Raw genomic sequence first — 18,008 nt, forward strand, 5'->3', positions numbered from 1 at the left:
GAATTTAATGAAAAAACTTTTTTTTTTTAGGAAAGTGGTAGCTGAATGGACATGTGAATATAGTAGCTAAATAGTTCTAAATATCTACCGTAAGATTTATTAACTAATTATGAATCGTTCAATAAAATTCTTATTTTTCTTTATATTATTTATGGGTTAATTAAGTTAACATAGATAGTTGAGAATCCCAGCAAGATAGTGTTTTTAAGAAATTAACAGTTTTTTTTTTAAGAAATTAACAAAACCTCCATTGTTTAATTTTGAAGGGAAGAAAAAAATATCAAGTTTATCTCAAAACTTCCACGGTTTAACTCTTGACATGTAATGAATAAATTCTCTTAATACCTTCACTATTAAACAAGTGAAGTAGAAGATCTTTCAAAACTTCACTATTTAACTTTCAACAAAGTGAAGAAAAAATTATCTCAAAAAAACCCGTGTTTGATTCTCAATAATAAAAGAATAAATTCTTTCAAAATATCCATGACATGATGACCCAAATTGATACCCAGATAATCAAAAGAATAATGACAGTTGTAACTGCCAAAGGCTTTACCCAATTGATCCCTTTATCAGAACATCACGAGCACATAGATTTTGATGAAGATAGCACCAATAACTCAAATCCTATACATCCAAGTTCCTGTAACCAACTGCATATTCGTTCTCTTCTTTTGCCTTATTATAAAGGGTTTCCACATCTTTCATTTTTTATCTATATTCAAACAGAGTCCACTTTATTCTTTTTTATCTCTTTGGTAATCCAATGTGGTAAACCCAAATCTTGAAAGCCAATTTACGTCCATTAGAATTATAAATAAATGTTGTTTTGTCCAATTTCTAGAAACTTATCCCGTCTCCCACTATCCTAATTGATGATGTCGTTCTATCTCCATGGGTAAAGAATTCCTAGCTTGAAGAATGCAGGTGAAATGATTTTAGCTTGAAGAATGCAGGTGAAATGATTTTTAGAAAGAGAATAAACAGAGGAAGAAGAGATGGGATGTGGGATCGTAGGGGGGGCCATTTGGGTTGAATAGTGGTAGGGGCTGGCGTACATAAAGTATTTCACAGAAAGTAAAATTTCCTATTATTTAAGACACATGGGAAATCTTAGAGATAGAGATTTAAGGGCTTCTAATACATTGTGAGAAAGTGAATAGTAGGGTAGAAGATGAACAGATGAAACAAGAAAAATGATAATAGGTGATAAAAAATGAGGACTCCATGGAAGTGTGGATTCAGATTTTGAACTTCTAAAAATAAAATTCCAATAAAAGATTCATCTTTGATTTACTCCAGTGTCTTATTTTATCCTCTAAGTTTCATCATGATAGTTCTTGAAAAAAGAAAGACTGAAATAAACAAATTTCATGCCTAATAATGTGTAAAATTTTACTCACGATAAATGCATTCGCTTTTGTTCATAATATTTGTATTTTGGTTACCACTAAATAAGTAATAATATCATGAGAGTTTTAGGTGACTCTGTTGATGGTTGATCGAATGGCTACACGCATGGATCCAAAAATGGTCTATCGGTTGGTTTCCTACAGTCGTCATAAGATACCCAAATCAGTTTTCAGTTCAGCTTTCATGGTGGATCTCAGACTATTTTCTTCTTCTACAACATCTGTCGATAAGGTTAGAGTGTTGGATCGCTTGAATCATAAGGACTGGTTAGCACCCAATGAAGTCATAAAAATTTTCAAGCCACTTAGAGATTCTGAATTAGTTCTTAATGCTTTGGGGAGAGTGTCCATACGCAAGGATTACAAACCTAATGAAGCACTTTTCACTCTTGTGATTGAGAAACTCGCCCATGCCAAGAAATTTGATGCAATCGAAGACGTAATTAAGAGGATTAAAAGAGAAAGGGGTTGTAAGCTTTCCGATGAATTCTTCTTTGGAGTGATCAAAATATACGGAAACATGGCTGGTTACATTGATAAAGCGATTGAGACTCTTTTCAGTATGCCAGAGTATAATTGCTGGCCAGAAGTCAGGACTTTCAATTTCGTTCTTAACATGCTTGTTTCAACCAAACAGTTCGATGTGATTCATGAAGTCTACCTGGGTGCCCCTAGATTGGGTGTGACAATCGATGCTTGCTGCCTCAATATTCTGATCAAAGGTTTGTGTGATTGTGATAAGTTAGATTCTGCCTTCGCCTTGCTCGATGAATTTCCCAAACAGGGTTGCAGGCCTAATGTGAGGACCTACTCAACTTTGATGCATAGCCTTTGTGAGCATGGTAGAGTTGATGAAGGGTTTGGGCTTTTTGAGAGAATGGAGAAAGAGGGTTGCTATCCTGATACTATTGCTTTCAATGTAATTATCTCAGGGTTGTGCAAGCAAGGGAGATTGAGCGAAGGAATGGAGCTTCTGGAGAAAATGAAGTTAAAGGGTTGTTACCCAAATTCTGGATCTTATCAAACTGTCTTGTATGGTTTACTTGATTCTGGAAAATTTGTCGAGGCTAGGGTGTTTCATGGAAATGATGATTAATGAGGGGCTGCTCCCAAGTTTTCTTTCTTACAAGTTGGTGATTCAGGGCCTCTGTGAAGAAAGCTTACTGGACGATGTTGACTGGGTTCTGAGGCAGATGACACGTCAGGGATTTGTTCCAAAGATGGGTTTGTGGAGGAAGATCATTGAGACTATGTTTTCTGGGAAGAACATGGACGTTCTGGAAAGTTGCTTCCCTGATGTGGTTTGTCTGCCATGAATTTGAAGCTCTCTCTCTTCTTCGGTGTAACAACTGGATTGTTTCCTGGGATGGGAAAGCACTTTAACAGCATGAGTCTCTGGGAGGTTTTGTACACAAATGGGAATGAGGACGTAAGCTGCCATAAAGCCTCACAGGAACTTCAGAGATTGCTACAGAAAACATATAAATTAAGTTGGAAAACACTTGCAATCATATAGGAGCTATTTCATTTTTTTTTTATAATAAGAAACAACTTTTTTTTTGGTACAAGGGAACTTCTTGTGGGTAGGGGGAAGAATATTACACACACCATTAGGAAGAATCTAACCCGTGACCTTTTCGCTAATACTAATAAGTGTTGGTCGTTACCGAGTGCCCCTATGATGGTAAGGAAAAAGAAAAAACTCTTACATCAATGGTTCACAATTTGCCAGCAAAAGTAAAACAAAGACTCCAATTTACAGGTGATTTATATTGAAAGGCAATTACATACAACATTCTTACAAGACCTGATGTACCGAGCCATGTATATCACAATTACTTGGTCGGGCAAGCTGATGGTGCAAACTGAAATGGTAGATTAGCATCCATCCATAGTGGAAGACCAATGGAGAGTACTGTGGATCACCAAGAATAATCTCTGTTTTGCTACCTAGTTAGCTTGTGATGTTTTGGCGTTCAAGGATTCCTCAACTACTCTTCCATCATGCATATCAGAGCGTCTTGTTTCATCAAGGTATTTCCGTCCTACATCATTGAGAGAAACCTCCACAACAGGAACAGATTTTGTTGGGGATTCAGAATGGCCCCCCTGGACATTTTGATCCTTCAAATCCAACGACTCCCTGCCATGTTCGGATACGAAACTTGAATCAAAGGTGGTCCCATCAAATTTAGGGGTATGACCGTAATCCCTTGTAGAGGTCGTCGATACCTCATCAGAGGAGTCTGATTCTCGAATACTCTCCCTCTGAGGCAACATTGGGGATCCTTGGCTAGCAGTCTCGGCCGATATTGATCCTGGATCCCCTTTGGATCTTCTTGATAGTTTCCTTGACAGGGATTGCTTTAGGCCATGAGCAGACTTTCCAGCATGCTTGAAAATGCTTTTAGCCATCCCTTTCATGTTGCCCTTCCCTGGGCTTTCAGGTACACTTCCATCAGGACTAGAGCTACCATTTTCTGCTATTGGTTCTCCGACAGCAGCTGGAGCAGTAAGATTGTCATCCACAACAAGGTTCACACCAGTCATCTTCTCATTGACTGCCAGAAGATTGACATGTGGTGAATGAACCACCTCATCTGTGTTGATAAGCTCATCCTTTCTAGGGCTCCTATGAAAAAACAAACCAAGTTTATGTAGGCCCTTTTGAACTGCTTTCAGTGGTTTTGGCCTGCCTTCTGCTGGATTTCCATCACTGCTGCTACTGTCATCTTTGTTGGACACTGCTGCTGCTGAATTGGCACTTCCTGTGGCATGATTATTCTCACTTTGTACTTGGGTTTCAAAGTGCCTGCTTTTCCCTTTTCTAGGCTCCCATGTTTGTGGGACATCATTTCCTGGATGATGGATCCATACTCCAGTCCGTTGTTGCCCTTCAAAGTTGATGGGTTCAAATTTATCTGCAAAATTTGGGGATTGTTCAGATGATTCAGAACTTCTTGGAGTAGTTTCAGCTACAACAGAGCTTTTATTCTCTTCCTTGTTTAATGGTTCAAAGCTTTTATTTTCTTTCTCGTTTGACAGTTCCTCAGGGCCCAACTGGTCGTCTCCCTGTAGAAAGTTTGCCTTGAATTCAGGGGAAAGTCCAAACTAAAATTTTACTTTAGGTAAAAGACAAAATGTGTACCTTCCTGTCGACATCAACCACAGTAACAACCAGATGCAGTCTCCCCATTTTAATGTTCTTAAGAGGCAACCACATGTCATGCCTTTGCCCGTCCCTTAGGTCGCCGAGGCTTACAGAACAGTCTCTGTTGATAATAAGAACCTTTAAGTCCACATGAATTTATCAATCTAAGATAATATTGTGAGACCAAAATGACTATAGTGGACTCCTTTGCCCCCACCCCCTTTGGAAAGTGGGAGAGAAGAGGAAAGAAAGGGGGAAAAAGGAGGGGGTGCTCAGAGAATGATGCAAGTGAATTGCACATAACCTTTCCCCTAAGACCAGTAAATTTATTATTTAAAGAATAGAAGTCATAGTTGAGAAGCAAACCCAAGGGTGTCATCAAGGAAAGGGTCCTTGTCACGAACTTCAAGATTTAATACATTCGGTGACTCCCAAGTACATATGGGGATCTTGAATTCTTCTTGCCATATTGGAGTCAGAGTCTTCCTTTGAATCTTTGTTTGAAATCTATAAGGGCCAAGCTGTCCCTTTACATAAGGATCAGCCAATCCTACAAAAAGGATCCAACAGACTAAGCACTAACTTAATGGAAATTGCGTATCCATAGGATAGTGTATGTAACTAACCATTCGGATCTGATGGTTTCATGTCTGCTGCTTCCACAATTTCAACTCTAGCATATGCAATGGGATCTTTCTCATCCACGTTGAACCAACTATCTGACAAAATTTAAAGGCAAGAACAGACATGAATAATTGAAAATTTTAATCTGTACAAGAAGCAAGCTACAAGAGATTACAGAAAACACACCCTCACAGGCACTTTGCCATACAAAGAAATGTATAATCGATGGAAGTCATAGCTTCAAAAACATGAGGTGGTCGTAGATATCTAGGTCATCTTATTGTTCTTCCAAAGTTTTCTGGGAATTTTCACAAACAAAATACCTCATCTCAGGTATTCAATATGATTATGAAAGTAACTGGGTCTTACAAAATGGATGACATATTGATAGCATTTGATCAAATACAAGCATAATTATATATTAGTTTTCACAAAATAATTGTACAAAAGAATGGTGAATCCTTGCCATCCCCATGAGCCATTACTTTTCTGAATGTCAAAAGCATCTGGTATTTAGACAATGATTTGCCATTCCAACCTTTGGATAAAGAGGACATGGACCTTAGCCATGCGTCAAATAAGTCTATTCAATCAAATAACCCCTACTGTATTGACATGCATTCTGTGAATATCCATGCATGTGTACCATAACTTTGAGAGACAATGGTGCATTCTACCAACTTTGTGGAGAAATAGACAATAAAGATTTGAAAAATCATAAAAATCTATGGCTTAGATCTATCTTGTGGTTTTGAAAAATGTCACCTTCCAAGTGCATCGATAACTATATGACAACGGGTCAAACCAAGTGAATTAAGAAAGTCAAAAACTATACCAAAAAAAGCCCCCCAAAGGGAGGGGGGGGGGAAGAAAAAGAAAAAGGTCCTTGCGTTTAGATATAAATCAATCACACTAAACCAAGACAAGTAGAAATGGGAAATGGAAGAAAAATAGCATTATGGTTTTCTGATACCATCTAAGACTTCTACAACAACAATAACAACCATAATCTTAATAAACCACATGCACATCCTTACAACATTTTCAATGGTCATTTTAAGCCTGTACTTCCCCATTTTACTCTTTCAGATTGAATTAGGTCACTCTTCCTTGCTGGTGCCCGTATGGGTCTCCACTGAATGAAACCATAACATCTTAAGCAACTCTTAAAAAAAATTGTCCTAGACATGGTGCAACTCACAAATTGATTCTAATTCAATCATTTGTTACTTTTATCTCTCTTGGTCTTACGACACATCTTCCTCGACAATCTCATCTCTTCTGCTATACTCATCTTATTTATATCAAAGCAAAGTTTGCCTTGTGATGCTACATTTGCCCAACAAGGAAAGATTCTTGAACAGCTAATAATCTTCCAAATGGCAGGTTTGACGGTCCTACAAACTGTGAAAAATAAGAAGCAAGAACCCCCAACCACATGTCTTCAACTGAAATGGTGTTGATTGAATAACAAAAAAGAAAAAATCCAGTTGAAAATTGAAAATCCTAAAAAGCGACTAAAATAAATAGACAGTTGAAAATACAAATTCATGTGAGCATAAATGATTGAATTTGAAATTTTGACATGTTAACATTCCAGGTCATTCCCTAGAATACCCATCACGTGGCATTACCACATCACCCTTATGTGGCAAAGCTAGGCCATTCATCAAGTAGATTTCTTCCTCTTAGAGTAGTCAAGCTGTCATGTAGGTACCGCCTAGGCATCAAGGCAGAATTTGAATGATCTAGGCAGTGGCTGCTTTATTGGCATTGAACACCTATACCCTAATTTAATGTCATATCATCAACCAGATGACACTTTGATGTAGCTTCAATTGAATGAGGTACAGTTCTGCCAAGATCTTTAATAAAACCAACTCATATAGGGTGGATAGGTTTGGTTTTAGGGGAAAAAAGGTTAGTTACGATCTTAAATGATATTTAGGGTATCAACGGTATGTAGCCCATCCCATGAGAGATGTGGGGTAACTTCCTTGAGATAGGAAGCTAGGGTCTGTAGGCATCAAAATGGGTTGAAACTTGGACTCAATAGGTAATATACAGATATGATTCTCCAAGTATGGTTGGGTTTGGTTGATTAAATTAAACGATACAAGGGTTCCTGTTTTCAAGGTTTTGAGTATAAAAATTCAAGAAAATATTTATATCTCGCAATTAGATAGTTCGAACGGGTCAAGCTGAGATCTAAGGTCACTAGTGTTAGGGGAATGACGCACCTAAAGTGTGGGACAAATCTAATGGCTAAATTGGTGCAGATCGGACCTTGAATTTTAGGTCTCTTGAAAAGTCCAAACATTAAGAAAATCAAGAAAAATAAAAATGGGTGTTATGAGAAGTGGAAAATGGAGTGTAGGCTACCAGAAACCTAGATGAGGAGCCTTATAATGCTTGGATCTAATAGAATGGCTTCTTGAAGGCTGTCTATTCATCCATAGCAAGGAATTGGCTTGACTTCACCAAGAACCTCCATGTAATACTCAAATCTTGGACTTTCTCTGACCAAAGTTGACATAAACCAATAGATGCAGCAGCAAGACACACACACACACACAAAGCACTCAAGGCTTAAAGGGAAACATTATCTATTAATCAACCGTCACCTATTCTAATCGATGTGGGGCTATTCATAGCCTTACATAATAAATGCTAGTGAAATCAGGACTTTGAAACTTACTTAAACTAGGATAATAAAAACTGACTTAAGACTCCTAAAACTGAAATAAAAAATAAGAAAAAGACTATTCTACCCTTAAAACTTACGTTTGGTAGTTATATAAAATGACTAATTAAACTAATAAACTAACCTATTTTGTATTTGGCCTAGATGCTAAACTTTCTGGCCCATAGAATAGGCCCATGACCACACAAATGTATTAAACAAAGGTCGAACTGCCATATCTATCAGGCTGATTTCAAAGGAAAATAGGCTATACGGTGCTGGACCTGCATCACACTCAAGACATGGTTATAACTTCATTTACTGCAGTCTAAATCAATGAACATTCTAAGAAATTTCTCCCTCCATAAAATGTCAGAAAAAAAATGAAAATTTAGGGCGTCTCTCTTCATCATTGATCATGAATCCCCCCCCCCTTTTCAATCCCAAAACTTTTATTGAATTATTTATCTTTTCTTAGACTGGCTTATCTTAGAGTCCTCTGAATCTAAAGTACACCTCCATTAAGTCATCAATGGAAAACATAATAAAAAATAAATAAATAAAATAAAAAAGTTGATAACTTTCATTGAAGTTACCTGTTGCAGCTGAAGCAAATTTTTCAACATCAACAACCAGCATATTTGGCTGAAAAGTCAAAAAGGTTCAAGTAAGAACAAATAATTAAAAAAGAAGGTTTGGAACTTGGATTACCAGTGCATCCTCAAGCAGATAAAGCAAGGAAGGAAAAACAAAAATGAAGTTGACAGAGGTCAGTTTATCAACAGACAATGCAGAACCAACCTCAACAAGTGTTTGTTCAAAAGCAATGGAAAGAAGCTTGTCCTGATGAAAAGAAACATATGCACACGGTCAAATTCCTTGAAAAGTAAACAAAAAAGCTGTAATCATGTAGTTCATGGCATAAATTCTTACAAGCCATCCTGCAATCCCTGGAAGTTCTGTGACATCAAGTCCATGACTGAAGACGGGCTTTACAGTCAGCTGGAAATAAGGTGGCTCAACAAAGCAAACCCGCAAACGTCCAAGAAAAGGCCACTCACGAAGGAACTTCACACCAATCAAGACCTAGAAAAGAGTGGGGAAGAAAAAACTTGTCATGATACTAGAGATCCAAAAAAAGTGAGAGAGATCAATTGGTCTTCATACAAAAACGATGACAAGCCTTATGCCAACTGAATATCCTTTCTCACCACTTCTCGTAGCTCTTCTAGTTCCTTTAATCTAGATTAGATAATCCCTACGTAAAGGGGGCATCTAGAGGCTCTAGCAGAATGTGGCCGTGCCATGTCTAAACAACTTTTTCATAGCTTATCATTTATTGGAGCTACTCCCAAACCAGCTCTAATATAACCATTCCTTACTTACATTGGATTATCTATATGATGCTTCTTAACGGCCCAAAACTCCACAGTATATATCATAGCTAGTTGGGTAACAGTCTTGTAGAATTTTCCTTCTAAACCCAAACACATTTGTTGCTTCATACATCATCAGAACATCACCCTCCCCCCCCCCCCCCACCCCACAAAACAAAAAAATAAAAAACCAAAAAAGGAAGAGGAAAAACGAAGGTTGTTAGTCACATTTCTTGTCTAGAATGACAACAAATTTAATATTCTTCATAATTTTGAAGCATGAAATTAAGATTGCGAGATAAAACATTGAGCAAAGAAATCATAGTTGTCAAGGCGACAAGGCGAGGTAATAGAGGACAACAAAAACCAAGGCGACACCAAGAAAGGTGTCAAGGTATCACCTAGGCGACAAGGCAACACCAGGTTGACCCAAAAGAGGGCTAGGACGCCTAGGCAACGCCTTGACAACTATGAAGGAAACTTATGTAAGTGCACATGTTCAGTATAAATAATATGCAGCTGAAAAAACCCCCTATTTCATTCATTCGTCCTGTAAAGAAAACCTAACTAAAATTTTGTGCCATTTCCTTGAACCCTGTTAGGCATGATCATCCTTTATAAGTTGTTTACTTGAACAGGGTAAGAATATTTGAAGCTGAGGTTGCAGCTGTTTCAGATGGTAAAGAACATGGCTTCTTGTTGCCACGTCCTCGGCTCCGATCTTGGCTCCAACAAAAAATTGAAGAAAAGAAAGTTAAGAAGCCTCCCGTTCACATTTCATTGTGAGTTTGAGACTCATCAAATGCCCAATTAGAGAGATCCATACTATTTTTCTCCATTGTTTTATTCGTCTTTTTCACCCATGTGGTCTCCTGATATCTATCAGTTGGATGCCTGTGCCACTTTGATATTCATTGAGAAGGACTTCAATGAAACACTTCTCACCAGATATAACCAATTTGGCAGTTTCCATCACATTATTCTGTGAGTTATTATCAACGACCAGTAAAAACTCCCTTTCAAATGAAAGCTTGACATCCAATCAAAGCTACTTCAGATTCAGTTTTTTACCTTTCCTTCTACATGCATGCCTGTCACATGCAACTTGGTCCAAATGCCAAATCCAAGCCTTTTCCTCAGCTTCACAGCAAGCACCGCACTCATATCATCCCCAGAGAGAAAATTCATTCCCAACTCCAGAACCTGCATTCACTTAATTGTAAGCTTTCTATTACAGAAAATGGAAAATATTACAATCTCCTTTTCTCCCCCACAAAAAAGAATAAGAACACAAAGCAAGTAAGCAACATAGATCTGCTTGAGAGGGTAGAACAGTGGCTTATACCAAGTGATCATCATCAGCACATTGGCGAAGAACCCTAACATCTGTGAACATTGGAGGGGTCCTTCCCAAGTACAGGTGCTGAACCACTGCTTTTTTCTGCACATAAAGTAGAATGTAAAGAGAATTAACTTATCAATGCACCACAAAGAAACATTAATCAAAGTTTTACCCAACATCTTAATACATATTCTCAAGCACACAAACACAGACACCCCCAGACACAAACAAACACATAATCTGTGTTGAGCAGACTGCTACATGGTTAGTTACAACTTAACCAGAAAGACCACAACTTGGGGCCACAACAGAAAAGATCTCATATAATGGTTAGGTTCTGCATAATAAATATTACTGGTAATGGGATCAGAAGCAGATCAATGCAGGAATAAAAGTACATCTTTGGGTACTCTCTGGAATACAAATACTCAGGAAGTGAACTCATACAGCAGTCCAAGGTTTGTATTTCTCCAAGAACCAGGGAATGATAGGAAGGAGGAGTTTCTGTGATGCAATCTGCTCCATGCATATTGGCCAAATTTTTTCCACTGCATGGTTCAACCACCGCGCGGTCTCTGAGTCGGAAAGTACCTGAAAGAACCAGAAAATCTTAATCATGCACTATGCTGCCACATCACTAGAAGCCCTTAATAGTACATAAATTCACACTGGAAATGGAAGCACAAATGCCACGTTCACCATTTAGTAAGAGGAAAACACCCAAAAACACTGTAGAAATCTAGAACAATCACAACCATATAGCAAAAGGAAAATACCTTTCTCTGGTTTGCTTGCTTTCTTTCCTCGAATTGTAATCTCCTCCGTAGCCTCTGAGTATAAAAGTCGTTGACCTTTCAGGAGTAAAAAAGAAAAAGAAGCAGCAGCTCAGATTGGGATGTAGGAGACACCGAAAAGCATACTGAGGAAACATGATTTGACCATCTCAACTCCAATACAAGATTCAGGAGCGTAGAGTTGTAATATTCTTATTCAGTTTCCTGCTTAGTTAAAGAATTTCCGTTGACCAAAGTTGATATGAAAATTCCTAGCCGGCAAACCCCCCCCCCCCCCCAACCCCACCCCCAAAAAAAAAAATCATAAAGAGCCAATAGCTATACCTGATAGAGATATATCAAACATATGAAATAAAAGACAGGATGACACCAGCCGAACGAAGACAAGCTCCAGAGGAACACGAACACGATGGCAATATGATGTATGAGAGAGACCTCCGTTATACCCATCCCTTCTGTCGAAGCGCAGAAGCCAGTAATATAGAATTGGTCAATGAAGAAAGACAAGTTACAATCCAAAAACTTAACATAATTGAACAAATTTAATCAAATTGGATCACAAAATCCCTGTCTATTGCTATCATTCAAATCTTTATGGTTCTCAACGGAATCATGCAGATACCTATAGAATCTTCCTTATGTTTCGCCTTCACTTGGTCACATTCATCGATTTCAAAATCTTATTCTTATTTTCTATTTCCAATGAAGCAGAAATTGAACGTCGACGCCTTCTCGATAATCAATTGAAACGTAATAAAACCTAATTTACCAAAACCAGCGGTTCCTATTAACTCAAAAACTGAAATAATGCAGGCAACGCATCAAACCAGAGGTTCCACGTATCTGCAAATTCGAATTGTATGTTTATATAAGTATATTACTGAGTTGTATTGAACTATAATGTCAATCAATCAAGAAACAAAAAAGAGAAATTCAATCAATACGGAAGAGAGAAAAAAAAAATCACCAGCAGCTGAATAAATGAGAAAGTATGCGACGGCTTTCTATCGAAGATTCTGTAGTATCCCCGCTGTCGGAGGCGTGAAGAAGAAAAACCGAGTGAGATGCAGATCACAGAGGATTTGCCGATACGAAAGGAAATGCAACTCGTAAGCATTAAAAGAGTGACTGTCTCAAGTCTCTACGATTCATTTGACCAACGGATTGATCGGCGTGTCGGTTTGACGCATAATTTGCGTGTCGGTTTGACGCATAATCTACGTGTCCAAGGGAATGGTCAGAAGCCTTCTTTTGTTTTTCTTTGCTCTTTAGATTTCATGTGGTCAAGATAAATCATTCTTTATACGAAACTTCTTTTTTTTCCCCTCTTTTTTTATTTTGTTTTTTAGAATATTTTCTCTCTCTTGTTGGTTAAATAAGGCGAAAGGTTGGTTCAGTTGGTCTTTCCTTTTTTTTTTTTTTAATATAAAATTATTGATTATTTAATATTATATCTTAAATATATGGTACTACTGTACTAGTATCATATAAGTTATCTATAGGTAAATTTTATGGATTAAATGATGGATAAAATAATATAAGTATTTTTTTAATTCAATTAAATTTAAAATACAAATTATAAATGCCTTTACACAATAAATGATATTATTAGACACACTTGCCACCGTGGACGAAGTCACCGTCCTCTCCGTAAGAAAAAGATTGAGTTCAGAGATTAAAAATTCAGTCAATAAAAAAAGTCACAAAAACCACAAGAACGATAGCAAATATATTTAGAAATCAAGAACCACAAAATTGCATACCAAAACATTAAAGGGGGAGAGATATGACTAATCGAAGAAAAATATGAATTAAATAAATCCCAAAGGCGAAAAACAACATCCAAATTTTGCTTTTTGAAACGCCCAATATTAACCAACTCAATGAAACGTGAAGCACTGGATCTCTAAGTCCAACATTACCCAGTCTTCTTGAATTTTACCTTATCTCAACCATTGAGTTTCATCCGACTCAAACCTCTCTTGATCAATTATACTTCATCCAATCTATTTTGTAACACTTATCTATTCCAACTCTAAACACAATCTACCTTGTAACCACTGTAATCTCCAATAGAATTAAAACTATTTCTCTGCTGTATATAAAAAGAAATTGCTACTAAGTTCAATAATAGAGGCAGGTTTAGTGAATCCCAGGGGTGATTTAATAAAATTTATTTAAGTTTCTGATGAACAGAAGATGAACCATAAGATCAACAGAGGAGAATAACAAGATAGATAGATGTATAGATATGATCAAGGGTGGGCGGATTTCAGTTTTAGTTCCAGAATTTTAGTTTCCTTTCATCTGTGAACATCCATCGGTTCTGGCAGGGGGAAAGCCCGATGTGCATTTTTTCAGTTTATGTGAAATTTATCTTTTAAACTATGGTAGAAAATATGTAAATGATTCTGGCCTACCTTGAAAACCCATTTTCTGTATTCCTTTTTACCAAAGTAAGAAGCTTTTGTCATTATTATGAGAAATTTGAATGCTAAAGTAAGCTTTCCTTGAAGAGAATGATACCTACCCTTCTTCTTTAGTCATGTCTGGCTATTAAAGTGAAGATTGATAGTAGACACACCATTAGGTATGCATCAGTTATCTTTTAATAGAAATTCCAAGACCATCACTCCATACCCAGTTAGTACCCCATTTTTAGGTAACTGACCTTTCCCTTCCCCTCATCTCTCAAACTTCAAAGTTCAAACAACCAGAAATGGCAGGTAACAAACCAGAAATCCAATAACCAAATTTGATTTTTACCTTGTATTGTCACTGGAAAGAATAAATTACTATCATCTAACCTTTACTTTGACTGCTTTGATTAAAAAAAACCTTTACTTTCACTGCTAGTTGATATCAAATTAATGCTCTACAATATCTACAGCAGCAGAATAGAAATTTAATCACCATGAAGGTGCTTGTTGTTTGGGGGGGGGGGGGGTTAATTTAGGTTGGAGAACAAAGTGTGTAAACATAGTAAAAAAAGTGGGTAGGTTACCGCTTTGACAGGAGCCAAACATAGATCATTTATCAGTGCTCAGGAGCTTCTTCTATAAATGCAACTGAAGAGTTCATCTTCACTACTAAAAAGCTTATTCAATATTGCATTTTCTTTTTGGGTTCTGTTCTTAAGATACATGTGCTAAGCTCTTCTTCTCCTTCTTCTTCTTCATATAATGTTTGTGGTTTTTTGCTTTTGCAGGGCTCATAAAATACTAGGAGGAAGGAAGATGCAGCTTAAGCCTATGCTGACAGAAAGATCTTGCTCAAGACCACGCAGTTGATTCATATAACACCGCATCGGGGTATTGGTCTATCTCTGCTCGAAGATTGGGTGATCTGAAGCTAGCCAACTTTGTCTCTTCATCAAGACCTGATAGCCTTCTACCTCGATGCGCTGCTCATTTGCCAGCTGTGTGGTTCCTGGGCAAGATCTTAGAGAAGGTCAGAGACTCAGAGTGAGGGGGAGGGTTTGGAACAAGTTTGCTCTCTTCAAACACCACAAGAACAAGCTGAAACCTGTGATCTGAAGTTTTTGTTGTTCAAAGTTGAAACCTAGGTGATAAAGCACGGTTTCTTGAGTTCTTGAAAGCAAAATATATATCTAATAGGTTTTATAGGTGATTTCATGAGATGGGTATCAGAAAAAGACTATTGGCTTATTAAGATTGATGGAAATTAGCTTGAATAAATTTGTATTCTTTTGTGAAGAAGTTGAAATAAAATGAAATGGAAGTTGAGATTCTGAATATTTCATCTATTTTTAGACTCTCTCTCTCTCTCTGCGCGTTCGCCCTGCCAAAACCAAAGGCATGGCTCAGAGAATACAACTCTGCCATGAGCCATGTTGTAGCAGAGAGCACAAGCTTATCACCTGCACTCCTCTTTCTTGCCCATCCTATTCTAAATCCAAAGTGGGATTCAAATCCACCAAAGAGAGAGATAGACATGCCAGCTTGGGATGTGAAGGTCTGGTGGGTGGTGTGAATGGGTTGCACAGTTTTTCTGACGCATTTGGATTTTTTTTCCTTTTTGGCTTGGCGCATCGGCTTAATGGTTTGGCGAATTTTGCATGTTTCAGGTAACGTTGTTTCTTGTTTTGGTCAAGGCGTATTTGAAAAAGCGTATAGTGGTCGTGGCTAGTTTTAGGTCAAATATTAATGCAAGGGTGTCCTTCTAAGCATTTGGAATTCTGAATGTGGTCCCACTTCTATCCAATACTCCCATGTGCCATGTTTGGAAATCATGGAATCGGCACTCGGATTTGCTATGGCAGATTTTCTTCTTTTTTTTTGCCTTTTTCGATAGGAAATAAATTGATAATAAAAATTGTGAAAAACACCCAATAGAGTGGAAATAGGTCAAATTGTTCGACATATTGATAAAAAAAAATTCCATAAGATAAATTAAGAATGCGGAGGCATAATAACACGGGTATGAAAATTGAAATTAGGGCACTCGACAAGAACAGGGGCTCACAAGAGTCCAAGTGACTATTATTGTAAGAGAACTAGAGGAAGAGAGAGTGTGTGGGGTAAGGATCAGGGTGGACTCCATCTGCCTTGATTCTTCCTTTGTCCATTGCGGTGCTTTTGTTTTAGAAAATTCAAATGAAAACCCCTTACTTTAGTAAATTGTCAATAATTCACAGATACATTAATAAGGGCATGTTTGGTTACATGAGTCTGAAGATTTCAAATATCTAGAGATTTCAAATCTATAGTCTTCAAATCTATGGAGTCATAATTTATAAATTAAGTGTTTGGTTGTGGAATGAAATCTGTAGATTCATCCTAAAAAACTATTTGATCGACATGATTTTTGTGAATGTGCAAATGTATAGCTTTTTTGAAATCTCTGGATTTCACCCCTTACCCATAAATCTACAAATTCACGTTTTTAGTGTAAAAAGGTAAATCTATAGAATTCATGAATCTAGAGATTTTTACAACCAAACGGGTATAATTCTCAGATTCATGAATCCAGAGATTTGAAATCTATGTATTCATGTAACCAAACAAGCCCTGACTAAATCATAATTAGTCTAGATTGGTCTAATATTATTGGTGAAATACATTCTCGATTGAATCAAAATGTTTATGAATACAATTCAAGGTTCTAGTGTATTTGAATGGCAAAAATAATATGAATATCATAATTTCAAAGATAGAAAATTATATAGATCTCATGAGAATCTTTGGAGTACCATTGTTAGGACTCTTTTACCTAAAAAATATCACTTTAGAACTCTTTTTACCCCAAAACAAAAAAGAGAGGAGAAAAAACACTTTGTTGAATAATTACGGTGTTTTAACCGAATCCAAATTCACTATCCGTCAAAGTAAGTAGGGTTTGTGCTCTCTTTATATTTATCCGCCACATAATAGAGTGTGATTTATGTGAGGTTCATTAGAATCCCACTTCTAATTAATTTTGTCAATATTCGAGATGGATCTTGCACGTATTGTGTGATGGAAAAACGTGAAAAAAACAAAACACATTCCTCTACTCTAATTGGTAGAGGATCCAAATTCATTTTTAGTCATTAAAATTCATAAATCCAGAAACAATCAAAAAGGCAAAATATGCTTTGAAGAAAGGTCTAAGTCCTGATTTTCTATCTGCATAGGTAGAGGATTGTCTTCCTTTAATATTTTTGAAAAAGGTACATAATTACTTACTTATAGATTTCCTTTTATAAGAGTAATCATTCAATGTTTTAATTAATAAAACTAATAAAAATTAAATTAAAACACACAAACCAATCAAAATAGTGATTTTCATCTATTTTGACATTTTAACATTAAAATTGACCATATTGACATGGTGATGAAAATGTAAAGATGAAAAAACTCCAAGTTAGTTTTGACTAGTTTTGTCACTTGAAACCTTAAAAAAAAAAAAAATCAGTTGAAACATTGAATGGATACTTTTATTAGAAAACCCTTAAAAATAATTAATCATTTAATTTTTATGATGTATTTTCACCACACATTTATAAGGTGGGTCACTTTTGGTACTATAGCACTTCTAGTGTTGAGGGGGATAAAGCCTCCGTCCCAAACACACTTTTCTTTTTCCCCAAATACAAGCTTGGGTACAACCTTCTACCCACAGAGTAGAGGATGGTGCGCATTGACCAGCGAAAAAAAAAGGAGGATCGGATGACTCAGGAAGGCCCGTCTCAATTCAAGCTAGTAAAGAAGGACATTGCTTTATGCGATACATTGGGTGCATCTGATCAAAATCTTGAAACAACATTGTAATTCATCAGTCGGTTAAAATCTTGTTGGAATTGGACCGCGGGGAAACAGTGAGGAACTCACGAGATCCTGTTCGGGGAATGGGCATGGTGTTAGGGAGATAGGTGCGCGATTAGCGTTGGCAAGCGGACCAGAAATTGGATCCCTCCTGCCGGCCCCAAAGAGAAGTCTTGGGTTCAGAACAAAACGTGTGATTGCCAAAAAACTGTAATTCATCAGCGAAGGATGGTTGATATTTTCAGAATTAAAAAAGCAGAATTAAAAAAGCACCGGTACCCGAAAAAAAAAAATTGCTTCGAAATTTCGGATGCAAATGTCGTAGATCGCTTGAGCGTCACGCACATGATTGAACCAATT

At 37.0% G+C, this 18,008-nt stretch overlaps 2 protein-coding genes across 4 annotated transcripts; one reads left to right on the forward strand and one right to left on the reverse strand.

The window, feature by feature from the left end:
* Positions 1 to 1,459: 1,459 nt before the first annotated feature.
* Positions 1,460 to 2,927, forward strand: LOC149026017 (Pentatricopeptide repeat (PPR) superfamily protein). The gene is given in 2 exon segments (XM_089146241.1): positions 1,460 to 2,487; positions 2,489 to 2,927. Coding segments are annotated over 2 exon segments (1,233 nt in total). The 5' UTR covers positions 1,460 to 1,494; the 3' UTR covers positions 2,729 to 2,927.
* LOC149026018 (C2 domain-containing protein At1g53590-like) lies at positions 2,885 to 12,505 on the reverse strand. Of its 3 annotated transcripts, none has more exons than XM_089146239.1 (14): positions 12,350 to 12,505; positions 12,005 to 12,225; positions 11,707 to 11,834; positions 11,365 to 11,439; positions 11,036 to 11,179; positions 10,592 to 10,687; positions 10,318 to 10,449; positions 8,804 to 8,956; positions 8,672 to 8,713; positions 8,467 to 8,515; positions 5,190 to 5,282; positions 4,930 to 5,113; positions 4,561 to 4,684; positions 2,885 to 4,484 (listed from the first exon to the last, which is right to left on the reverse strand). In XM_089146239.1, the coding sequence occupies exons 3-14, from the start codon at positions 11,830 to 11,832 to the stop codon at positions 3,363 to 3,365; spliced, it is 2,340 nt and encodes a 779-aa protein (XP_089002365.1). In that variant the 5' UTR covers positions 11,833 to 11,834; positions 12,005 to 12,225; positions 12,350 to 12,505; the 3' UTR covers positions 2,885 to 3,362. The 3 variants fall into 3 exon arrangements, with proteins under 3 accessions (XP_089002365.1, XP_089002364.1, XP_089002366.1); XM_089146238.1 differs by having other exon boundaries at positions 11,707 to 11,837; XM_089146240.1 differs by lacking the exon at positions 12,005 to 12,225 and having other exon boundaries at positions 11,707 to 11,837.
* Between the last annotated feature and the right edge of the window lie 5,503 nt (positions 12,506 to 18,008).

This window comes from Hakea prostrata, chromosome 2, assembly GCF_041222555.1.
Source record: "Hakea prostrata isolate BN-2017 chromosome 2, UWA_Hpros_2, whole genome shotgun sequence".
Taxonomy (NCBI): Eukaryota; Viridiplantae; Streptophyta; class Magnoliopsida; order Proteales; family Proteaceae; genus Hakea; species Hakea prostrata.

Coding starts and splice junctions, on each gene's coding strand:
- LOC149026018 (XM_089146240.1), bottom strand. CDS start 11,832: ATGGGTATAACGGAGGTCTCTCTCATACATCATATTGCCATCGTGTTC. Junction 10,688..11,035: donor AATACAAACCTTGGACTGCT/GTATGAGTTCAC, acceptor CTTTATGTGCAG/AAAAAAGCAGTGGTTCAGCA. Junction 10,450..10,591: donor GTGCTGATGATGATCACTTG/GTATAAGCCACT, acceptor AAGTGAATGCAG/GTTCTGGAGTTGGGAATGAA.